This window comes from Notothenia rossii (genome assembly GCF_949606895.1).
Source record: "Notothenia rossii genome assembly, chromosome: 9".
Lineage (NCBI taxonomy): Eukaryota > Metazoa > Chordata > Actinopteri > Perciformes > Nototheniidae > Notothenia > Notothenia rossii.
Window position 1 is genome coordinate 49,676,157 of NC_136907.1, and position 25,290 is coordinate 49,701,446.

General features: G+C 42.7%; 1 protein-coding gene and 1 long non-coding RNA gene across 9 annotated transcripts in view; one reads left to right on the forward strand and one right to left on the reverse strand.

Moving 5' to 3' along the window:
- The window catches only part of LOC307017967 (uncharacterized protein), a 91,819-nt gene that overhangs the window by 20,423 nt on the left and 46,106 nt on the right, over window positions 1-25,290 (forward strand). For 7 of the 8 annotated variants that reach the window (XR_013802316.1, XM_079647963.1, XM_079647960.1 and 4 more), the window contains 16 exons: window positions 44-160; window positions 242-334; window positions 474-694; window positions 1,001-1,194; window positions 2,597-2,851; window positions 2,927-3,156; window positions 3,259-3,423; window positions 4,371-4,448; window positions 6,112-6,483; window positions 7,584-7,928; window positions 19,947-20,282; window positions 21,116-21,247; window positions 21,383-21,535; window positions 22,386-22,502; window positions 24,254-24,427; window positions 24,512-24,716. Coding sequence is in view for 7 of the 8 variants with exons in the window: in XM_079647963.1 (XP_079504089.1) it covers window positions 44-160; window positions 242-334; window positions 474-694; window positions 1,001-1,194; window positions 2,597-2,851; window positions 2,927-3,156; window positions 3,259-3,423; window positions 4,371-4,448; window positions 6,112-6,483; window positions 7,584-7,928; window positions 19,947-20,282; window positions 21,116-21,247; window positions 21,383-21,535; window positions 22,386-22,502; window positions 24,254-24,427; window positions 24,512-24,716 (3,187 nt within the window). In the remaining variant the exon portion in view is untranslated. The remainder of the gene's footprint in view (window positions 1-43; window positions 161-241; window positions 335-473; window positions 695-1,000; window positions 1,195-2,596; window positions 2,852-2,926; window positions 3,157-3,258; window positions 3,424-4,370; window positions 4,449-6,111; window positions 6,484-7,583; window positions 7,929-19,946; window positions 20,283-21,115; window positions 21,248-21,382; window positions 21,536-22,385; window positions 22,503-24,253; window positions 24,428-24,511; window positions 24,717-25,290) is intronic. The other variant, XM_079647958.1, reaches the window with a different exon arrangement.
- Window positions 1-25,290, reverse strand: part of LOC307017994 — a 57,305-nt gene that overhangs the window by 3,279 nt on the left and 28,736 nt on the right. The window lies entirely within an intron of this gene.

Below are 25,290 nucleotides of genomic sequence, written 5' to 3' on the forward strand. Positions count from 1 at the left end.
AAAGGCTGAACTTGTGACCACTTGTCTGTTATTACTGTTACAGCTGCAGCTCCCCTCCTCCGCTATAGTGGAGGGAAATGTAGGATGGAACCCCAAAGACAACAGTGACTTTGATTATCAGGCTGGAGGGAAACTGAAAATAGAGCGACAGGAATGCCAAGTGAGTAAAAACAACTCGGAATTGTAATTATTGCATGTTTAATTGGCGTTAATTATGCATTTTTTGTTTGTTTCTCTTTAGCTTTCTGTACAGCTCAATGAAACATCAGGAAGAGTCCGTCTTTATTCCTCCCTCACCCATCCTTTCAAATCAAAGATACCCAAAACATTAGAGGTAGACTGCTTCGGTTTTTTGCAAAATAATGTCTGTCAGTGGTCCGAAAATAGTCAAATAAATAAAAAGTCAGAAAACAAAATGTGTCTGCATTTTAGCATCTAAGCTATCTTCTAAATGTGATGTTGTCCATGTTAAGGTACAGGCCACTGCAGACGTTTCTGCAGCTCGTGGCACAGGAAGTAGCTCCCTACATGTGAGGGCTGATGGGAAGGACAGGGTGAAGCTGGACGCCCAGATGTCCCACTCCATCCAGAGGGGAAAGAGAGCCATGGGACTGACTGTGAACGTATCCCAGAGTCTGCTACCTTCTGCCACCGACCTGCACGTAAACATGGCTGCCAACATGTCCTCGGACAGGTGTGTGCATCTATCTTTTTTTGGTATAGTATAATTGAATGAGGGTTTGAATACCATCCGTTCAAAAAAACAACAATAAATAATATTAGCAACACACAAAATGATAACAAAATGCAATTGATGAAAAAAATATGCCTATTGTTATGATTTCTTGTCATTAGTTTATAGAACATGTAAAGTAGGTTTTCCTTTTGCGATCATGTAATGGTAATACAGCACATTTATTGCACTGTATCATTTTGTGTTAAATAATGTCTTAAGTCTCTTTTTGGACGTTTGATTCTCATTGCAATAACGTCCCTCCAGTGTGTCTCTACATGGCTCCTACACTCAGGGCCATGAGGCTCTGCTGGCTCAGCTCAAAGGGTCTCTCAAAGACACCGGGGGTCTCCAGCTGGCTGTGTCCGGGGACCTGAGGCACTCCATGGCCAGCCTCGCTGTGCTGCCTACAGTCCTGGGGCTGGACGGGCTGCTGGGACAGTCTGACACCCTCATTGAAGGTAGTGTTCATTTAATCAACTAGTCATTTTCTGCCACCAGGGGTCTTCCAATCAAAACAATACCTAAAGAGTTTGGATGCATCGCAAAGAAGCATGGAATTGTGAGTTTTTATTTGCAGTCAGCTTCTCCTGGATAGGATTCCTTCATTTAGTTTTACAGGGAGCTGAGTTATCTAGAGAGGTCCCCTTCTCTTCAAAATTAATTAATCTGGGGAATTAAACTATAATACTCGATAAAGCAACAGTTATACATCAGTGCTTCCCCGACGCAGTCCAGCTGCTCCTAACATCTGCTTAGCTTGTTTCTGTGATAACTCTTTTGTGAACCAGTCAATCGTACAATTAAATAAGGAGTCTAATCCCCCAAAAAGTTGTGGGGAATTGTGTTTGAGTATTTAGTACGTTGAGTAAACTGTAATCCATAGACCATATGTCTATGTATCGCCAGTAACGCTATGATAATAAAATTAAGAGGGCCCAGTGATTGATCCCTGAGGCACCACTCTTAATTTAATCCCAAATTAATGTACATTAAAGGGTGTTGAACATAGAATAGAATCGGAGGGATGAAACGCTCTTTAATGGTCACACATGCAGAGCACACAGCACAGTGAAATGTGTTCTCTGCTTTTAACCCATCCTAGTGCCAGGAGTCTAGTACTAGGAGCAGTGGGCAGCTATTGCACAGCACCCGGGGAGCAATAGGAGTGGGGGGGAAGGGGAATGTCCGGTGCCTTGCTCAAGGGCACCACGGCAGGGCAGGAGGTGAACTGGGAACTCTCCAAGTAGCAGTCCACACTCCATACTTAGGTCTGTTCGGGGACTTGAACCGTCGACTCTACGGCTCGCAGTCCAAGCCCCTACTGACTGAGCCACTGCCGGACATATTGTGATTTAATGTTATGTTAAATGTTTTTTCACTTGTTTCTTGTTTAATGTTTGTCATATCTGAAGTTGTAAATGGATCTGCAAAAAAAGCTTTTGACTTGAACTGACAATATTATCGAATCATATCGTATAATTTAAGATACAGTCGTTAGATGACTAAAGTCCTCCACCGGGTAAAATATTAAGCTAAAAACCACCAATATCTAAAAAGAGTGTTGTAAAAAAGTTGCTTAAAATCCGATAACACGTCAATTTATGGCAGGGGATGCATCAACATATGAGTCGACCAATTGAAATGCACCGTTTCCTTGATTTAAACAACCGGAATTTCTCTATATTGATATTGTTGGAAACACAACCAAATAGCGAAGATATTGTAGGTTTATAGGTATAGACATTTGAATGCGGAAACGTTACCTATTATATTTGTTATATTACGTGGTAGCTTGTGATTTAGTTTGGACATTTACTTCCTGACATTGTGATCATTTTTTATTCTTTGTTGTCATTGTAGGACAGCTGAGAGTACGAGTGATGGAGACCTTGTACAGCGTGGAGCTCAGACATCAGGAAGCTCTCAGAGATATTTTGGACAGAGAAGATGAAGAGGGCATGATGGGAACAAAATTTCACATGGCACGTGATTGGCTGTGTGTTCGGTCAGGGGCGGAGCATTTGTGCATGAATGCGAGTCGCCGAATTGGGGATGGAGGGATGGGAGAGATCTACACAAGGCTATCTCATTCCTTTGTCTTACTAAATGCCACAGGTAAATCATTACTTTATACGTATGCACACATATAGCTTCTCCTGGTGTCTGACTGCCTTTGACCACTGAATACAGGTGTACCTGCCAGCAGTGATGCCCAGCTGAGGTGGGCCCAGGATGAAGGTCGTTTGTCAGTCTTTGCAGAGCTGCATGCTGGAGCAGAACATCTAAAAGCTGAGTTTAATGGAGGAAAGACTGACCAGCTTACACAACGATGGGAGTTCTTCTCCAGGCTGCACCATCACTTCAAAGCCCTGCTGAAGAGAGGTGTATCAGGCTCCATACTAGCTAAAGCACATTACCAGGTGCAGGACTATCTACCATTTTTATATCCCTAGCATATTTCATAAACAACACTAGATCTATCAACTTGATATCTGTTCTTGTGTTTTCTTTCCCACGGTTAGTTAGAAAAAGAAAGTCTGGACACAGGCGTGGTCCTTCACACAGGAGACGAGAGAGTGGTTGATATCCTTTTTAATGTTGTATCAAAGAACAGCGCAGCTATATTGGAATTGTCTCTATGGCAACAGATGAAGATCCTTCAGGGTGTCATACCCACCTCTTTACAGGTAAACTTTACAGCATGTATACACTTTAATTTATCGATTTATTGCCTATGACTGAACATTTAAACTTTGACTGTGTCTTTCATATTAAACAATACATTTGGAGCGTTGTCCTTTATACATCAAGTTATCAGTTAATCCTTCAATTAAAATTCTCTGGAAAGAAAAATATGTAATTCTATCATAAAATAATGTTGCTTTTGGAAATAATGTCAAATAGAGAGGGCCCACAGATTATCCCTGGAGGACACCGCACTTCACTTGATCCTTATAACATCCATCCATTGGTACAACTACTATATGTTCACCCTGCATGTAGGAAACAACTTAAAGGGATGGTAACACTTTATTAATAAATCATTAATAAATGGTATATTGATAGTTATTTCACTGTTAACAGAGAATAAAATGATAACTTCATGATACAATTACATACATTAAAGTACTATTTATTAAACAATAAACATTATAAATTATATTTGTATTATTTTTAAAATTACTATCAACTTAAATGATTTAACTCTCAATTTAATATTTATCAATAATGGACTTTAGAAAGTTTTACAAAGCAAGGAAAGCTGTCTTCCTCTTTGTTTGTCTTTATGCTCAGCTAATCTAAGCTAACAACCAAGAAATACTTTTTTCCCCCCAAGAAATATGACTTGAAAGAGGTTGTCCCAGTATTCCAGCATTTCCAGCTGCACACCATGATCAGTAGTATCAAATGAACCAGTAAACTAAAACTTAACTAAAACTAAACAGAAATTCTGCTTCAACAATAAACATTTTATGTTTTAGAAAATGGGCTCAAATTAGCATGTTGGTGTACCACAACATGTTTGACTGTTGCACGTCTAAGGTTCAGTAATTCCACAGAAATTCTTCCATCTCCTCCTTCAGTTTCTTTTTTGAAAAACAAACTTTGCTAACGGGTGTTTTTGTTTTCACAGATGAACTGCACAGGGGACTCCAGCGCAGAGCGTCTCTCAGCCCAGTGCTATGGAAATGTCTCAGGTTGCCCCGTGGAGGTATGAGTATTTCGCTCCTATAGACCACACAACAGGCTCTGCTATGGCCTGTCGCTAGCTCACTTTAGCCTTAGTGCTAGAGCTAAAGGCTGTTACGGTCCTAACAGCCAGACGGAGCTCCAGGCTAACCTCACCCACTCCTCCGTGCTAATTCTAACGTATCTGGGCGTGCCTACAAAATCTAGTCTCAGGCTTCTGCTCCGACCTGGGCCTCAGAGGTGGGCTCTGAGTGGTGGGTTGGTTTGTGACCCTTGGAGAATGGACCTAAATTTGGGATTGAGGCTAGAGAGGCCTGGGCTGTATGGCTGGCATGGGCTGCTTGAGTTTGGGGGCCGCGGTGTTACCCACAAGGCTGAGCTGACAGGTCGGATGAAGCTGGAAAGCTGGTGTAATATCTGGGCGGATGTCAATGTGGCCTAGGACTCACTGACCTCAAGTCTGTTGCTGTCTGTGCGGTGCAAAGGGGTGGGGAGGTTAACATGGGTGCAGATTAGGAGGGTTGAGGGCGGTGTACCACAGAAAACCTCTTTAACAGTAAATAGGCTGGCAGGGAAAGATGGATTTACATGTTCCCTAGGTCTGGAAAGTGTGAAGGACTCCAGTCAGTGCTTCTTGTCTGTACTGCTGAAGGACATAAAGGTGGAAGTGGGCTGGACTCTGCAGCATCACTGGGCTTCTCTTACCTCCATCTTCCCAAACAAAATAGATCTCCAGGGGTCAGGGGAGCTCAGTGACACTTCCCTCTCTGGAAGTGCCATGGTTTCTTTCAACACCCGCTCGGTTCTGATAGACCTGACTACTTCCTGGGAGCCCTCCACCTCCTTGAAGGTCATGCTTCAGCAAAACCTGACCCACACGACAGTACCATCCGAGCTAACGGTTAGCATGTTGACCACGGCTGGTCGAGCTGAATTGGAGTTGGAAAGTGATGCGTGCTCTGTGCTTTTCCTGACAAATCAACAAAAAGGAGGAGACAGGAGGAGCAGCTGGAGCTTTCTTGTCCACCAGCGATGTGTCTTACTGAAGGTTAGAAAGGAAACAAGTGCACAGAGACTTGTTTCCCAGCAGAGGAAAGCAAAAGAAACATCTTCGCCATGGAGATGACTCTCTGTCTTTCCATTACATTACAATTCACATTGATAACACTGTTACTAAAAGTATCAATGGACCCTGGAATGGGCGCTTATAAGACTTTATGGTCTGCAATGTCTGTCCCTATGTTCAACATTTTGGTTAACACTGATACAAATAATGATCACAGGAACAGGATCAATTGTAATACTAACGCACATGAGATGAAAACTTTGTCCATGACTTTGGTTTATGATCCAGTACCTGCCACACTAATGACATCAAAGATTTTCTATTCACAATTATCTCAACAATATTAAACCTTTTTTGCACTTAAATTGAAATATATTACAATGGTCTTGTTTGTGAACTTCAGTAACGTAATCATGGAAAGAAAGAAGCTGAAATAATAAATATTATTGGTACGGTCAGCAAAGTGGCTTCTATGACTTATAGCAAGGACTTCTTTACTCACACCACAGTGAATTGGAACGTGATTATGACCTGAAGGATACATCTTAAGACTTTTTTAACTAACCCCCCTTGCTTATAAGTTTGTAAGGGGGTTCTAATCTTTCCTTCTTCATTTCAGACCCTCCTGCCAGCGCAGACCTCAGCCAACATCTCCATCACCCGCTCTGGCTGCTGCACTGATCTCAGAGCTGTCCTCCATGCTGATGGGGAGCAGAAAGGCAGCCTCAGTGTGCACTCCACATGTTGCCCTCAGCTCAGTCTGAGAGCATCTGTACAGCACTCTATTGAGGCCGTACAGATGCTGGGACTTCCTGCCTACGGGGCTTTCATCCTGAATGTCTCAGCTGCACATCTGCCTGGCGTGGAGGTCGGTGTGGAGCTGGGTCGTTGTTATTTCAGAGGTCATTTAGGGAAAACCCAGGATCCACAGACAGAGGAGGAGCCGGCTTCCTACGCTGTCAATGTGACCAACCACTGCCCCGCTCTACAGGTCAGAAGATCAATCACTCCTGAATAAACTCATATGTTTCAATTGTAAATACTTAATTTACAAAGTAAAACGTAAAATACTCACGTAAGTAATACTTACTCAAACTGTGACGACATATTAATCTTTCTTTCATCGCAGTTAGAAGAACTGTGATTTCCTACATGTTCAACCCGGTCATGTTTACACAGATTCCTTTGAAGAACAGTTTCCAGCTCATTAGAAAGTCAAGATACAGCTCATTTATTATAGCAGCAAGCAGAACAACACATGCTGGATTACCTGTAAAAACACCTGCTGAGTGCCAAATCTCCTTCTACCAAGAGACAATCTGGGTCCCTGGACTTAACATGGGCTGTACATTTGGGCCCTATTCTGCTCATTCTCAGGTTCATATCAGTATTTAGTGTCTCTCCTGTGACATGTCTCCATGCTTTAATGTTCAAGAAGCTCTTTATTTGTCTCACACTGCCTGTGCTGCAGCACCTTTTTTCACCTTCTGTCTGAAACCAGAGCCCAGTCTGCTCTGATTGGTTAGCTGGCCAGGTCTGTTGTGATTGGTTAGCTGGCCGGGTCTGTTGTGATTGGTCAACCGCTTAGAAATGTCCCGCCGCTTTGCCTATCGCGCACAAGTGTTACATAGTGATGCCGGTATGTTACTGAAGTAAACAAAGAAATTCCAAACTTCCTTTGGAAGAAACCCCTAAAAGCACAATAGGGCTCCTTTAAAAAAGATATACAATTGACAAGGGTGAGAAGGTATTGTATGCAATGTTTGGTAGGAAGTTAAAAAGCAGCAGATAAAACTGAATTAAAAGACTTAACGTAAGATGATTATTAGATGTGAATCTTCATTGGGCTGCAACTAGTTCATTATTTTCATTATCCAATATTGAATCTTTAATGGGGCCTCTTGGTGGTTTACTCCAGAGGAATTGTCTTCCCCCCTGCCTGAAACGCCTCCATTGGTCTCCGTTAAGTCCCAGCCATAAAATGATGACAACAAAATATCAAATATAGGAGAGTTTATTTTATATCCACAAGTAATAAAGATATCAAAAACAACTACTGATGAACATCCTCCTTGTGTGTCTGTGCCACAGGAAACGGTCCTCCCGGTGTCCCTGACCCTCCGGGGCCTCCTGTCAGTCGGCCCCTGTCAGCTCAACATGACCTCCTCTCTAAGGGCAGACTCTGAGGGCCTCTCCCTGGAGCTGGGGCAGGTCTGCAGGCCCCCGCATCTCTCTGGGAGCCTCACCCACTCTTTCTCTGGGCTGAGGAGCCTTGGCGTGCCCCAGACGATGAGCATAGAGGCCTCGGCCCCAGAGCAGGCAGGGGCCCTGCTCATAAAGACTGGGACGTGTTCCATCAGAGCCAATAGAGTCTCAGGGTCCTCAGGAAGGACACCGTGGCTCTGGGCTCTGGATGCTCAATGCCCATTGTTACAGGTAACTACTAAAGTCTTGATGTAGCAGGAAGTTGTTTTAAAGCTGTCCTTATTCCATACAATGACCATGTGTATACGAAATACTCACGCTGTGTTACTTTGAGCTCTTGAAGAAGAATATGTTTTTCTCTTATGACTCGAGGATGAAGAAAGAACAGTACAACAGTACTACTATATCAAAACAACCGTTTACAAACTCTTACACAACTATTGCAGCATAATTCAAGTCTTAATTCTACAGTAGTATGTTGAAGTCTTCACAAATATCTGCATTTTCACAAAAAATGATATATGTATTCAAAACACTTCAGATGCCTAGAACAAGGCATACTCATACAACGGTTTGTATGATATTTTACAAATCTTGCAAATGTTTTATACAAAGTCTAGTAATCTCATATGCATTTCAAAGAATCAAAGGTTTAATGTTATATGCATAGTGGCTACAGTGTAGATATGGCAATGAAACCTTAAGGCCCCGGCCACACGAGGACGCTTACGGCTAAACGCATAGGATTAACGCAAACGCAATCGCAAAAAAGCTTCCGTCCACATGCAATGTTCACCGGATACTAGGTAGTTTGAGACGCGTTGCGGCTCGCCTCGACAGTAGACGAGAATAGCCGATCGCACCCGGGGGAGGTCTCAAAAAGCTCGCCTGAAGTCGGAAAGCTCCGAGTCGGTGGCTTCTTCTTCTTCTTCTCTCGGTTTTTTGGCGGATTGCAAACAACTTTAAGGTGCATACCGCCACCTCCGGAGTCGGCTTGACTCGGTTTGCATTTATAAAGAATGCACACATGTGTTTAATCGTTAATATCAGATATGTACTAAGTAAATACATTTGTTCCTGCTCAAGATTTGATTCAACTGTATTGTTATTGCACAGATTACAGGTACTGAGACAACGAAAAGCAGTTTAGCTTCCAACCAGGAGTGCAGGAAGCAGTAAAGTGAAAAGTAATGTACACAATCTACAGAATAAAATATAGAATGAATTGAATGATGAATAAACAGTGAGGGGTATGAATATATACACAGCGGCCTGTGAGCAGTATGAACAGTGTGTATGAATATGCTAAGATATATAAAGTATGAAAACGGTAAGCAGTGCAAGTACAGTATAACATATATAGATATTAATTTCATGATGATAAACATTGTGGAACAATGAGGAAAAATGTTAATGGGGGGGCGACGTAAAACTGACACAAAACAACAACAAACTTTTGCCAAGCCAATTGGAGAGTTTCATCACCAGCACGTGGTAAAAACCACCAATGAGCGCTCAGCTCGAGATACCAGCGAGTCGTTTCCCATCAAGCATTTCGCTTCCGCAGCCCGTGGAGAGGAACTGCGCGGTTATGGCTAGAAAGGATCCGTCTTGTGTAAAACTCTCGCGAGAGTTTGGCTGAATGTGACGTGGCTGAATGTTTACGTTTGGCAGGCAGCCTTTCAGTTACGATCGTTAACATCAGTTGGCCACAGCAAATGATGGTGAGAAGCTAAACTATCTATTAATTATGTCAATGACAGGGAGTGTGATTGTTGAAATAGGGTGTTAGCGGTTTTGTTGGTCTTCAAAGAAGAATGACAACACTGTAGATCACCAACACTATGGTTTATTTTTAATTCACAGGCAAGTCAACGTTGTCGCAGTAAAAGTCCCAAGATAGCTCCTGGTGCAATAAAATGTTCCTTTGCAGTGTTTTACTATTAAGTCTGATGTTTATCTATTAATATTGCTGCTGCATTAATGTGTATGTTGCATCATGTTACTGCTGTAGATGTGTTTCCGAGCCGCTCCGATTACAACGAGAGTTACAACTAGAACGTGACGTCATATTTACACTAGACGGATCCTTTCTAGCCATAACCGAACTGCGCCGCCTCGCTCTCAAGGCTGCGGGCGTCTTTGTCCCGCGAGATTTCAACGTCTCATGTAGGCGAGCCTCCAGAGCAAGTCGGACAAAATGACTATCCATCATGCAACGCACGAGCAAGACGTTGATCGAAATTGCGCTGGTCTCGCTTGTCTCAAACAAGCCTAGTGTCTGTCCACACCGGTCCACGCGAGACAGCTCCGTTTAGCTCCAACCGCTGGAGAAACTGCAGTACATATTCAGGAGCCTGTAGGTGGCGCTGTAACTTCCTTCACAAAAGCAGCGAAGAAGCATGGTTGTCATGGTTGCCCTTCTGTTTATTCTCCGCGGTGGGGGCCGAGGGAGCCGGGCAGATTTTTTCGCCAGTCAACGTGTATTAAAGTTGAAATCTTCCGGACAAAATTATAAAAGTGCCAGTCAAAGGTCTTCTTTGTTATTTATTGAGCTTTAAAACAAATGAATAACGAATCTATATAATATAATAATAAAATACATGCAGCCTCTCTTTTTCCTCCCTCTCTTCTGACAGCGTCAATGTCTGTCTCATGCAGCAGCTGATCCAGTAATGAGTGACCCCACAGTAAAAAATAAACACATTTATAACTAGTTTAGGTAGTTTGAGAGGTAATTAAAATAGCTAAGGGTGACGATCTGACTTGAAGTGTGTGTTTTGCTCCGTTCACCGCTGCATCACAGCGGGAGGAGCTGCAGGTGAGCAGAGCTGCGTGTCTCCGTCCTGTCAGATTAGACTTCACCCGCGTTTATGTCCATATCGAGAGAAAGATAAATAATCTGAATTCAGTGTGCAGTTTACTTTGACGCGGGGGTGAGCAGCAGAGGTGAGGAGAGGCGGGGCTATTGCTCATCATTATCAGAAAATGATCGTATAGGGGGATCAGAGGGTGTGTGCCAATTACAGAGGCATCACACTACTCAGCCTCCCCGGGAAAGTTTACTCTAAGGTACTCGAAAGGAGGGTCAGGCCGATTGTCGAACCTCAGATTGAGGAGGAACAATGCGGATTCCGTCCTGGTCGTGGAACGACGGATCAGCTTTTTACTCTTGCAAGGATCCTGGAGGGGGCCTGGGAGTACGCTCATCCAGTCTACATGTGTTTTGTAGACTTGGAGAAGGCGTATGACCGGGTTCCCAGGGAGTCACTGTGGGAGGTGCTGCGGGAGTATGGGGTGAGGGGGTCTCTACTCAGGGCCATCCAATCTCTGTACTCCCAAAGCGAGAGCTGTGTCCGGGTCCTCGGCAGTAAGTCGGACCCATTTCAGGTGAGGGTTGGCCTCCGCCAGGGCTGCGCTTTGTCACCAATCCTGTTTGTAATATACATGGATCGGATTTCGAGGCGTAGTCGTGGGGGAGGGGGTCTGCAGTTCGGTGGACTAAGGATTGCACCACTGCTTTTTGCAGATGATGTGGTTCTGATAGCTTCATCGGTCTGCGACCTTCAGCACTCACTGGATCGGTTCGCAACCGAGTGTGAAGCGGCTGGGATGAGGATCAGCACCTCCAAATCTGAGGCCATGGTTCTCAGCAGGAAACCGATGGACTGTCCACTCCAAGTAGGGAATGAGTCCTTACCCCAAGTGAAGGAGTTCAAGTATCTCGGGGTCTTGTTCTCGAGTGAGGGAACAATGGAGCGTGAGATGGGTCGGAGAATCGGAGCAGTGGGAGCGGTACTGCAGTCTCTTTACCGCACCGTTGTGACGAAAAGGGAGCTGAGCCAGAAGGCAAAGCTCTCTGTCTACCGGGCCATTTTCGTTCCTACCCTCACCTATGGTCATGAAGGATGGGTCATGACCGAAAGAACGAGATCGCGGGTACAAGCGGCCGAGATGGGTTTTCTCCGCAGGGTGGCTGGTGTCTCCCTTAGGGATAAGGTGAGAAGTTCGGTCATCCGGGAGGGACTCGGAGTTGAACCGCTCCTCCTTCGCGTCGAAAGGAGCCAGTTGAGGTGGTTCGGGCATCTAGTTAGGATGCCACCTGGGCGCCTCCCTAGGGAGGTGTTCCAGGCACGTCCAGCTGGGAAGAGACCAAGGGGTAGACCTAGAACCAGATGGAGGGATTATATCTCTTCGCTGGCCTGGGAGCGCCTTGGGATCCCCCAGTCAGAGCTGGTTGATGTGGCCAGGGAAAAGAAAGTTTGGGGCTCTCTGCTGGAACTGTTACCTCCGCGACCCGACCACGGATAAGCGGGAGAAGATGGATGGATGGATGGATCGTATAGGGCAGGGGTCGGCAACCCCTGGCACGCGTGCCAGCATTGGCACGCGGCACCGTAACCAGTGGCACGCTAGGAATAAGTGGAATAAGTGTGCAAAATATTTAAATTAATTTTCAGATCCTGAACGCGAGACCGCCGCCAGAGCGCGTCTCCCCGTTACCTGCAGAAGGAAGCCACAGCCCCGCTCTCTTTATCTCCAGGTGACTTTCTGCCGCTTTCCTCCGTGGTGCACTGCTGATCGTTTCACCACGGAGGAAAGCACTTCACTAATTGCAGTACCCATAAGGAGCTGTACAAATGACGCAGTTTTTGCGTGGCTGTGTTTATTTAGTTGAAAGCCCAGTGGCGATCTGCTCATCTCTCATCGAAATAATATGCTACAGAGGGGCGGACTGGCCATCCCAGACCGTAGTCGAGGCGGGCAGAAGCAACAAGCTTCAGGTTCAATAACCCACTTTAGCTTAAATGACTGGAGAGAGGCGAGCTGTTCTTGGGAGGACGTTGCATTTATTTAGCTGTTCTTCTGTTTCACAAAATACATCACAGACCTCTGTTTTTCTGCTTTCCCGTTTCACTTCCAGAAACATACACACGTTCCCTCACTGTCGCTCTACCATTCACAAACACACATGCATCTCTCTCTCTCTTAAAGGGACAGCGATCTCATCTCACTCTGCATGACCCTAATATCATAACTTGTGTGTTCTGGAGAATCACAGAACGGACGATCGTCCTTATTATTATGCCGTTTAAACCAATTATTTAAATGTGTTTGTTACATTCGGCATCATGTAAGTTGCGCTGACAGGTCCACACACTGCTTCCCCGCAGCGAAGCTCCCCCGCCCTCCTGCTGATAGTTTACGGGCGTCAAGCTCCTCACCCCCCCCCCCCCCCCCCCGTTGATAATTCTCGATCGTTGGCACGCTGATAACATTTTTTTTTTTTAAATGGCACTTCATATCAAAAAGGTTGCCGACCCCTGGTATAGGGCGTACACACGGAGCCGTTGGACCTAGGGTGGCCATCCGTCCGGTTTTAGGTCGGACAGTCCGGTTTTCAATGTCTGTGTCCGTCTGCCGGCGCAGCCTTGAGCCGGACGCTCATTTGTCCTCCTTTTGAGGTGATCCCCATTTTATACTTTTAGGGTATAAAAAAAAAATAGACAATTATACAAAGAAATACAAAAAATAAGTTATGTGTAAGTATATATCCCTGTAAGACTTGTGGTCTTACAAATTATTGGCTGAATGTGATGTCAAATAAATATCTTGTATTTCATTGGTTAATAAACGTAAACAATTAGCCATGTGCTTCTTGACGTCACGTTCACGGCATGGCACTGTGGCACAGAGTGACGTTAGCGCTAGCAGACTAGCTCATGAGCCAACTCCGCCTAGTTAGCGGTAGGTTAAACCGCAGAAATGCCGAAACGAAAGACTTCATTTAATCCTGAATGGTCGAAAGAGCATGGATTCCTCACAAAAAGCCGAAAGGACGACTTCCATGCTTTTTGCACGTTGTGTCGTTGCGATGTGGAGGTACATAGCAAAGGAAAAGGTGCTGTCGACAGACATGCTAACACAGATAAGCACAAAAGCAGCGATCAAAGCGCAGGTGCCTCTTCACTTTTATCGTTTTTCCGTGAAGCTTCATCGCCTCAAGATGACAATCTCCGCAGCAGAACTTTGTAAAGTTTATCATGCCGTCAAGCATCACCAGTCATACAGGAGTGTAGACTGTGGAATAAAAGTTGATCGCACAATCTACAACGACTCATCAATAGCAAAAGGGATGACCTGTGGAAAAACAAAAGCCAAAGCTTTGTGCGAAAATATCCTAGCACCCTACTCTGTCCAGACGCATGTGGATTACATAAAAGAAAATTAACTGCATTATTCAGTGGCAAGTGATGCATCAAACAAAGGTACGATCAAGTGTTTCCCCATTGTACTGAGATATTTTCACTTTGAGGAGGGCGTGCAACATGCACTGTTGGATTTTTACAGTGATAGCAACGAAAAGTCGGAAGCTATAACAAATCAGCTGCTATCTAAACTGGAGATGTCTGGACTAGATGTAAAAAAAATGTCAGCATATGCAGCAGACAACGCCAGCGTTAACTATGGAAAACACAACAGTGTTTATCAGAAACTGAAACAGGCTCAAAAAGACGTGCTCGCTGCAAACTGTTTAGCCCATATTCTGCACAATGCAACAAGATATGCAGCAAGCAACTTGGATATTGACATTGAAAATGTTGTGCTTAAGGTGTATAGCCATTTTAGCATCTCAGCTAGCAGAACGGCGCAGTTGAAGGAATTCTGCGAGTTTGTGGAAGTGGAGGAATGCAATCTGCTGCGGCACGTTGTCACGCGATGGTTGTCTCTGCTGCCATCTATTGACAGAATCCTGAAGTGTTGGAGACCCCTGACCAGCTACTTTCAGAGTCTAGGTGAGGAGGAATGCTCCAAGATTTTGTGGAAATGCTTTGGAGAGGATGGCAACGAAGTATCTGAGATGTATTTTCTCTTCCTCAGTCACATTCTGAAAGTGTTTTCAGACTGCATTGAAGCACTTGAGGCCAAATCATTCAGCATAACCTCTGTGTTTAAGGTAATGACTGAACTGAAAGGGAAACTTGAGAGAAGGTTAAAGGACACATTTTTTGGCTTTGCTGTGAACAACAAACTCAAGCAGCTAACCCCTGATCTGGCTAAGAAATGTGAGGCTGATTTTCTTGTTTTCTATGAAAGAGCCAAGAAATACGTGAGTGAAAGGTATGACTTCTCTGAGAACAGCTTTCATAGTAAAGTGTCAAAGCTTGGCCTCACAACTGCTGTGTCCTATGGAGAATACAGTGATGCAGTCCAAGCCTGCAGCCTGAAAGACATTGACATGGATGGACTCTATGAGGAATATGGCATGGTGGAAGCTATTCTCAGCTCTTCAGAAATGGAAGGATGCCACAGTGAGGAGCGGTATCTGAAACTGTTTTCCAAAGCAGAAGTCCCACTTGAAGAAACACACTCCTCAATGTCAGTTTCGGTGATTTATTGACAAGGATGACGACACCCTAAAACAGAATAATGCAGCAAGATAAGCTGACAAAGTATTACATCCATGCAATTCAATCAACACAAATATATACCACGAAACAGAGTATAGTAGTATAATAGTATAATATATATATAGTATAATATATGGTATAATATAATAGTGGAAACAGTCTTACATGAATGAGTGGACGAACGTCTCAACTCGAGGCGGAGTGCATGAACAATGTTTGAACTAAAATGGCCGCTCGGCACTTCCGGGTCAGAGCACGGCATAACCGGGCAGCGACAGCAGTGACACTGCCCTCTAGTGGCCGGCGATAAACTCTTCACCACTTGTGAATCTGAGGAAGATCAGCGCCTACATCTTCTCCATCCCATGTAGCAATGCACATACAGAACGTGTGTTCTCAATGATGACCTCAGCATGGAGAAATGAGAGAAATCGTCTGGATGTGGACAGTGTCAAGGCAGAGCTGCAAATTTGTGTCAACTTCACATTTGAGTGCACAGACATGTACCAGAGACTCCTTACAAACAAAAAACTCTTGGAAGCAGCCAGGAAAGGGCAAAAGTATCGTAAATAGACATTCAACTTGTGGTTAGTACACTAGAGTCTTATTGTGTTTTGAGTGTGAAGGATTCAGTGAAGCCAGGATAAAAACTAAAAGATAATCCCAAAGTGTCCTCCTTTTTGGTGTTATGGAAATGGCCACCCTAGTTGGACCCCCCAGAGCGTATGCCGTTCTATCCACCTTGGGACCCGTTATCGTTACCGCAGTTGTTTACTGTCATATTCGGTCGTCCTCGTGTGGCCGAACGGTCTATATGACACTAAACAGTAACGCAAACGACCATTTTCGTCCTCGTGTGGCCGGGGCTTAAGTCCCAGGCTCCTCAAACAATGCAACATAAAGTAAACGGGCAAGTTAACTTCCAGCTTCAGAGGAAACTGGTTTAACCTTTAGGCCCCGGCCACACAAGGACGCATACGGCTAAACGCATAGGATTAACGCAAACGCAATCGCAAAAAAGCTTCCGTCCACACGCAATATTCACCGTATAGTGTCTGTCCACACGAGACAGCTCCGTTTAGCTCCAACCGCTGGAGAAGCTGTAGTAGGGGTGGGCGGATCGATCCCAAAATATCGATACTTCCGATATTACGTTACGTTTCAAAATATCGATACTAGAGCCAATACACAAGTTATTGAGCCGTTTCCGCTCTACATCCTGAACTCCTCCCTTCGATGCAATGCACTTCCGTTTTGGCGGACTGGGTTTGTTTTGCTAGCTAGCTCCGTTGTGCCGACAAAGCACTGATATCGCAGAGACAAAGAGGATATAACAATTACAACATGAAGAAAAGTGGTTCGGGAACTACGTGTGCGGTAGTTGGTTGCAATCACTCGAGAAAGCACCTGAACGAGTGGTTAGATAGAGAGTGCTACGACCACAAACCAGCACCCAGCACCCAGCCATGTTGTTCATTAAATACAGATAAACACAACAAATACTGCATGCATTGTATTTTTTAATATTATATATGAATATTTTCATAGTGATGTAATTGTGTGGGCTGCTTTTATATTTTAATTTGTAATACCTGTTAGGATTAAACATGTGATCTTTCTTGTTGAAGCCATTTCTTTAGTTTCCTCTCAACAATTAATTAATTCAGTGTTATTTATGTACAGTATGAGCTTAATATGAATGATGAACTGTGTTAAAAGAAATTGTAGCACTCTAAGGAACAAAATGCAATAATGCAATAACAGTGCAATAATGAAATGAAATTACATCAAACTTTATTTTCACTCAAACAGTACAGGCACATATGATATATTGCACAGCATAAAGAGATCATGTAAATTGTGCATTATGTAAACAACAGACAACTGTTGGCTCCTGTGGGCATGACCTAAATAAGGCAGTTTATTTTGGTTTTATGCTGGGCCACGTCGTCATGTTATCCTCCCAGTTTTGCACTGAATTCGGGTGGGGGAGAGTAACGCCATCTCCAGTCAAAGAAGTAGAATCGTGTTCCCAAGCTAGCATCACTGTTAGCATCGAAATCGCTGTGTTTACACCAGTGCCCGTCTGACTGTTTACATCGGTTTACACCGACAGACGCTGTGCAAAAGACTTCCGGCGGAAATGAAGTGCATTTGTGTAGTGTTATGGCGCTACCCGTGTTTTGGCGCGTAAACTTGTCTATAGGATCGATACTTTTATACTTTTTTCCCCGTCTCCTCTACTCGTCAATTTCTTCAAAAAACTATGTGCAGACGAACACAAATGCTCTTTTCTTCTCTCTCCACTGCTGTCCTCCTCTCCTCGAGACTCGCGCAGGCGCTCCCTGCCTGAACGCCGATTATCAAGCTGACTGACAGCAGCCGGCAGGGCAGAACAGCAGCAGCCAGCGACTCGCGAGTGCAACACACAAACGCGCATGATGGCTGAGAGAAAGAGCAGCGTTGAGCAATTTCACAACTGGCAATTACAACTTAGCGAACTGTGATGTGTGCAAGAAGACAGTTCGCTATACTCTGGCCACTTTGTATTGTTATTTTTCATGTTTGCACTTTAAATTTGCAAAAGTAAAACGTTTATTTGTCTATAAAAACTATCCTGTCTGTATTCATGAAAATTAATTCAGATTTAGTCTATTTATGATGCTTTCAGCTCAAAAATCATGTCATGCAGCTCCCACCTATATAAAAGTACATAAGACGCTTTTCATTTAAAAAAGTATCGCTATTGATATCGGCGATACTGGCCCTGAAATACTTGGTATCGGATCTAATCCAGATTTTGTGGTATCGCCCACCCCTAATATGCAGGAGCCTGTAGGTGGCGCTGTAACTTCCTCCACAAAAGCAGCGAAGAAGCATGGTTGTCATGGTTGCCCTTCTGTTTATTCTCCACGGTAGGGGCCGAGGGAACCGGGCAGAGTTTTTCGCCAGTCAACCTGTATTAAAGTTTAAATCTTCCGGACAAAATTATAAAAGTGCCTGTCAAAGGTCTTCTTTGTTATTTATTGAGCTTTAAAACAAATGAATACAAATAATGTAATAATAAAATACACGGAGCCTCTCTTTTTCCTCCCTCTCTTCTAACAGCGTCAGTGTCTGTCTCAAGCAGCAGCTGATCCAGTAATGAGTGACCCGACAGTAAAAATAAACATATTTATAACTAGTTTAGGTAGTTTGAGAGGTAATTAAAATAGCTAAGGGTGATGATCTGACTTGAAGTGTGTGTTTTGCTCCGTTCACCGCTGCATCACAGCGGGAGGAGCTGCAGGTGAGCAGAGCTGCGTGTCTCGGTCCTGTCAGATTAGACTTCACTCGCGTTTATGTCCATATCGAGAGAAAGATAAATAATCTGAATTCAGTGTGCAGTTTACTTTGACGCGGGGGTGAGCAGCAGAGGTGGGGAGAGGCGGGGCTATTGCTCATCATTATCACAAAATGATCGTATAGGGCGCACACACCGAGCCGTTGGACCCCCCAGAGCGTTGCGTATGCCGTTCTATCCACCTTGGGACCCGTTATCGTTACCGCAGTTGTTTACTGTCATATTCGGTCGTCCTCGTGTGGCCGAACGCCGACGGTCTATATGACACTAAACAGTAACGCAAACGACCGTTTTCGTCCTCGTGTGGCCGGGATGCACGAGTGGCTGGACCCTACACTCTTCCATAAGTGGGTCAAAAAGGACCCATATTAGAATAATATGTGTTGTTATGCCATTTTTGTCATTTTGTTAAAAAAAATCACTTATATAATATTTAGTATTACATTTTGGTTCACACTAGAAATATTTTATATTTAATTTTTCACTATTTAGAATTTTAGAAAAAAAAATTACATTTGAAAAAAAAACGTTTTCCCATAGGATCCCATAGAAAATGCATGCGGGTCATTTTTGACCTAACATGTTTTTTTTAGGAATAGCTGGAATATGAAATGATTATAAAATGTAATTACAAAGATACTTCAAGAAAACCACCTCACTGGGTAAAAAAAAAACCACTTATGCATCTAAGGGTTAAGAAAGAGATCGAGTAATGGTTAAAAATTACACAAGTGACTTAATTCCATGTCAAATTTGTCAATGTTAAGGTTGAAATACCAACAGAAGTGATGTTACGTATGTGCACAACTTACCTTTCATCCCTGTCCATACCTCCTGGTTTTGAGGAAAATGCAAACAAATAGATTTTGTAAACAGTGTGTAAACAGATGTTTTGATATCGTTTTGCTGGTTTTAAACACAGCCCTTACTTCCATTCAATTGTGTATCTTTCATTTACCAGCTAGAAATGCGAGAAAAACACATTTTCTTTAAGAATTCAATGTAACAGGGTGAGAAACTGATCTTATTGTGGGTGAATTGTTCCTTTTAATCAGGTACCCACATTTATGACCATAACAATATTAATTTTGGAATTCAGTACTGTCTGACACACATTGTGAGGTTTTTTTCCTTTTACAGTTAAAGGCCTGAATAAAATAGGGATCCAATTACTATTCAATTGTTGATTGTCTAAGCATTTTGACCTTTTTCACTGCAGACATGTAGAAATGTCAGGAAAAGGTCAGGGATAATTACATCACAATAATGAAGACTGGGGTGCTCAATTAAATGGAGCAAATGTTAGTCTAAGTTACATGATTTTGATTTATGGATTGATGGTGGTTTTCCTGGAAAGTCCAAATGTACTCTATTATAGGTCAATCATTTACCACTTTGTGGCAATTTTAAAGATAAGGAATCTTCAGTCAGTGTTTGTAGAAGACGTTTTTATCAATACCAGTGATAATAGTGTTGATATTCTGTCCTTTTCAGGCTCATCTGAATGGCTCAGTATTGCAGGACCCTCTGGGTGTTTGGACAGTGACAGTGGACACCAACCAGGAGGCTAAAAGGGGTTTCCTGAGGCTGAATGCAAGGGCCTGGCCGGAGCTGAGTGTGGAGGGCGAGCTCCGTCACGACCTCCCCGCCCTGAGAGGGTTACCGCAGCACGGCAGACTGAGGGTCTCCTGCAGGGCCGGTGAACAGCGGTATGACGGGGAGGCCCTCGTTCAGCTGGAGCAGTGCACTGTGGGAGCCAGTGGAGCTGTGATGTCACAGACAGGCCTACAGGGGGCGCTGCTGTATCACAACAACTGCACTCTCATTCAGGTACACACACCACATGATCATCCAACTGCTGAGGTCGCAATAGCTTATCACTTTGAATAAGTTTCTATTTCATTTCGAATTTCATTTGAGTTTGATTTGATTTGATTTGGTTTCAAACCTTTATTTAACCAGATGGTCCCATTGAGATCATAGATCTCTTTTTCAAGGGAGACCTGCAAAATTGATTGATTGCTTCTTACAATGATGTAGCTGCATATACATACAAAACAAATGTTTGGAGAACTGTGTAGAATAGTCCACAATGTTTTATGTCGACTTTGATCTGGTAATCAAGTTGAGTTCTCAATTAAGATTTAAATAGATTTGTAGCCATGATTATAATGGCATACAGACCTGCCAAAGCCTTGTATGAACAATGAAAATGTACAAGTAAATCAATGTACTCTTTATGGACCAACAAATTAAATAAAAAACACAGCATTCTTTAGCCCCGATATGTGAATAAAAAAAGGACTTGTCGTTTGCAGTTTCCTGAGCTGAAAAGCTTTGTTAAATCCTATTTCACCTATTACTAACAAACAAGACTTGGACGCATGTGAAAAGAACAAGGATACATTGTAAAGCAATCGCCACAGAGCGTTCGGTTTAATATCTTTGGTTCCATGTCACGGGAGTTGGTGGAAAAAAACATGCTGTCTCCTTTTTTGGAAGTGTTATTATACAGCAAAAAAAAAAGATACATTCTAACATTCATTTGTATGTATTAGTTCTTCAATCAGGCATATCTACTATTTATTTATTTAAGGCTCACTGAAATAAACTATATTTAATTATTCAATTACCACTCTTTCCCTCTCGTCTGATGTCTGTAGGAGTGGGGGAGTCCCGACAGGATGGAGTATTCTGGGGCGTTGGTCGTCTCCCCGACTCTAACAGAGTCTCGGGTCTCCATGGCGATTGATGAAGCAGAGTTAAAGGCTTCTGTGGTTCTCAAGGAAACCAAGGTGTGGATATGCATGGAAACATTTGTCCTTTTACATTTGTTACATAAATAAATAATAACAATTCACATTACATGAAGCATTGAGATGAAGTGGACGTGACATCACGTATCGTTTTTCACTGCTGTTGTTTTCCAGGATATCAATGAAGCATCGCTCAGTGTGAACCATTCTGTGTCCGTGTTGAAGAAGATGGGTCTCCCTGTCAGTACTGCACTCACAATGCACTCTTGGAGTCATGGCAACGGATCGTACTATTACCTGCTACACAGCAGTGCAGGAAGCCAGAAGGTACCCTTTTATAAAACAGTTTAGAATCAAATGAAAGTCAAACAGTATCTGGTCAATCTTTCATTTGTGGGATCATTATGGAAATGTTTTAACACATGATGCATTTATAAAAATATATAATTGAGTGTGTACTGACAGGCAATATAAGATAGTTATTAAAGCAATCCCTCAAGCAATGATTGTTTGAATGAAAGGCATGCTTTCATATTCTGTGGTTATTCCACAAGAGCTGTCATTACTTATGAATGGATAATTCACAGCTAAAAAGAAAACATATTTTGGAAAAGTATTCAAACAACGATATTATAAAGATAAGAACCAGTTACCTTTTCTTTCCAGTTCCACCAAAAGCTAAAGAAGTACATTTTAAAATCATACCTTTGTAATCATTTCTCACACCACAGATTCAATTTAGATTGAAATATAAGCTCCTTTTGTCATTTAGACATTTTCCACTTTCCAGTTTTGGTTCATTTATAATGAGCAAAACATTTCGCACATCTATGATAATATAAAGTTCGGCCTTCAATTTGAAAACAAAAAAACTGAATTTGGAATTCATCAATTGATTATTTTAGCAAAATATTAAATTAACAAATGTCGCTTCTCAATATTTCCCCAGTTTCTATTGCATTTCTAAATAAAAGGCATGATGATACAACATATTTATTAAATTATGCCAAAGTAAGACATGCCCTCAGTTTTGTGAATTGATGTGATGAACATTGATGTTTATGTCCCTTTTGATTGTGTATTTGATATAATTTTTCAATAATAAAAAAATATATATATTTATAATGATAGTGAGTTCCCACTGTATGTAACGGCTGCTCCTCTCCATGTTTTACAGCTAACTCAGGAGATGAGCGTCTCCCAGATGTCTGAGTCAGTCCGAGTGAAGAGTCTCTTCAGACACACAGTGAGCGTCCTGAGGAGAGCGGGAGTCCCTGCAGACAGCAGCATGCAGGTTAGAAACTGTCAAAAAGTGACAGTGAAATGACTTTAAACAGTTCAATTAAGAAAGGTGTGCAACAGGCCTGTTCAATTCTTTTTTAGAAGGGCCAAATTCGAAAAATGCAAAGTGCTAAGGATTAGGTGGACATTTACATTTCCTGTCTGACTTTTCAATCTAAGAATTTAAATGTGAAAAAGTGCTTTAAATCAAAATGTTCTTTATAGACTCATAAGCAGATATTTTCTGGAATAATTAATCAAGGGTTTTGCTCAAAATTGTCAAGAAAATAGGGCGAAAGTCCAAGGTGGGGGCTTTCTTTATTTCTGCGGGAAAATTAATTATAAAAAGGTAGTTGATAAACATTTTCAGTCTCTATTATTTTATTCTCTAATATTCTATATCTAATATTCCTATTTATTTTTTTGTTCAGTTTAACCTGTTAAACCCAGAGCCTGTTTTTCAGGTTTCAGGCTCGAAAATGACATTCCCAGAACAAATGACCATATCTTCCCTTCTAAAAGGGTTAAATTAATAATCTTGTTTCTCAAAGTAATGATAAACCTGTCAGTTGGATGTAGAAAAGTCAGATTCAATATAGTTTCTTTTCATTTTAAAGAAAATTCAGATTGAACATGGTAAAAAACTGTAAATTATAGTGTCCGTCCAAAAGATATTTTGTACTTATTGTGAAAACTAACCTTAGATGATGGGTTAGTCGACTAAAATATTTAGGAATCCAAAGTACAACATATAATAAGTACCCTGTATCAAGATTGATGCAAAACAAGTGATATTTGACATTTTTAGACAGATTTAGCAAAAAAAAACCTCTTCTGGGGCCATTTGGGTGGACTTTTCATATCTCTGGCTCCCCCTGCTGGATTTTGACATGTGACATCTCTTTCTAACCGTCAGAGCCAATGGAATCGAGGGGAACTCCCACATAGTCTTTATTTGGTCATGTGTGTGTATTATACTGCCGCATAGCCAAGACCGGAAGCAGCAGCCACTCTGGTGCCTACCATTAGCAGCTAACTTTCGCACTCCGATTTTTACATCAAAATGGAATTATGGATTATAAATAAGACAAAATATTGCCCAGAAACTTTATCAACCTATGGATTAACCGATTCAGCCGCGTTTTTTCTCGTTTTAATGCCATTGAACACGTCTTTTGATCAGATTAACAGCTACGGGGATACGATCTCCCGAGAAGCTACGTAAAGGTACGTGTTGTGATGTCTGTTTTTGCTCCCCCTGTCGCAAATTCGGATCACTCAGTGATGATACTAAATACCTAAATAATCTGTGGAACCTCAGTTTTAATCGGAGATCTTGTATGTGCAGCTACGATAAGTAATAAGGGTACTTTTATCTTGAGTTCTGTGCCTATGTCCGTTAGCATTTTTCGCTAAGGGGTCATTTAGATGCTTCTTATGAGACTTGTGTTTTGTTTTGGTAAAAATGGTTTATATCGTCAATTAGCTGAGATTATTTCCGTTAATCTGGTATAACACATTAATAGGTTCTTAAATATTAAGATCCCCTGAGACACAGTGTCCTGAAAAAAAAAACCAGGGGGTTTAACAGGTTAAATCTCCTTAATTCTATCTTTTATGGGTTCTTTTTAAGACATAACTTGTGTGTGTGTGTGTGTGTGTGTGTGTGTGTGTGTGTGTGTGTGTGTGTGTGTGTGTGTGTGTGTGTGTGTGTGTGTGTGTGTGTGTGTGTGTGTGTGTGTGTGTGTGTGTGTGTGTGTACAGGTGGAGCTGGGCTCAGCGGGGGGGAAGGCCTTCACCTTACAGTCCCAGTTTGGAGGTCAACAGGCTGTGGTGAGACTCAGGATGAAATCTCTCCCAACGAGCAAAGAGATGAGAGGAAGCATGTGGCACGGCTGGTCCTGGCTGCAGGGGAGGGGGCTGCCCCGCAACATAGAGGTATCATATCTTGGTTATTTACATTATATAGGTTCATTAAACTGGTATTCAAAGAGTGTTTTAAAAAAAGAAAACCTTCTTCAGGGCCTGTGCTCTGTCCAGGGGGTCTTCTCTCAGCTCCAGTCGGGGGTCCGGCTCTCTGTGGACGGGCAGCAGCTGCTCTCTTCTGGGCTGAACGTCAGTGTTTCTGACGGACGCCTGGCTCTGCTCCTCTCATTCTCCCCCCCCGCTGCAAATCTGACAGGAACTCAGAACAGTCTGAACACCACGATCACGGCACAGTTCAAAGGTCAGAGTGTATTCACCTCTGGATTCCATGTTTGTGTTTTAATACTATTCCCTAGGTTTGGGACACTGCAGTTGTTTATCGGTACTTTTTGAGTCCTTGAAAGTATGTCCATTTGAGGGCAAAAATCAAAGCTTTCAAAGTCTTTAAAAGAAACATAAAAATACATGGACTATGATAGTTGAATATTTTAATGTTCTCTTTAACTTGAGGTTAGTAAATAGCGTACGTTTATGTGGCTCTTTTTGTTCTTTCTGTGGAGTGAAGGATGATTGAAGCAAAGTGAGAGTGTGTCCTTCAATTTGCTTGCTCATTTGACCTTGGATGGTTAGGGTTAAGTCCTGAGTGAGTATAAATCTAACTCAACTTAGAGTTTTGGCTCTGATTGATGTGTGAAGCAACCTTCAGTTACGCCTGGAAAATGTCAATTCCATGTCTGGTGGTTCACTTAAAGGCCCAGATACACCGGCCAGTCAACTGAGAAGTCGCCGACGCCGACACCGACTTTTGCGTCGCCGGACTCTCCTGCGTATTTGCCGACTTCGCGCACTGGAACACACCGCAAATCCGAGCCGAG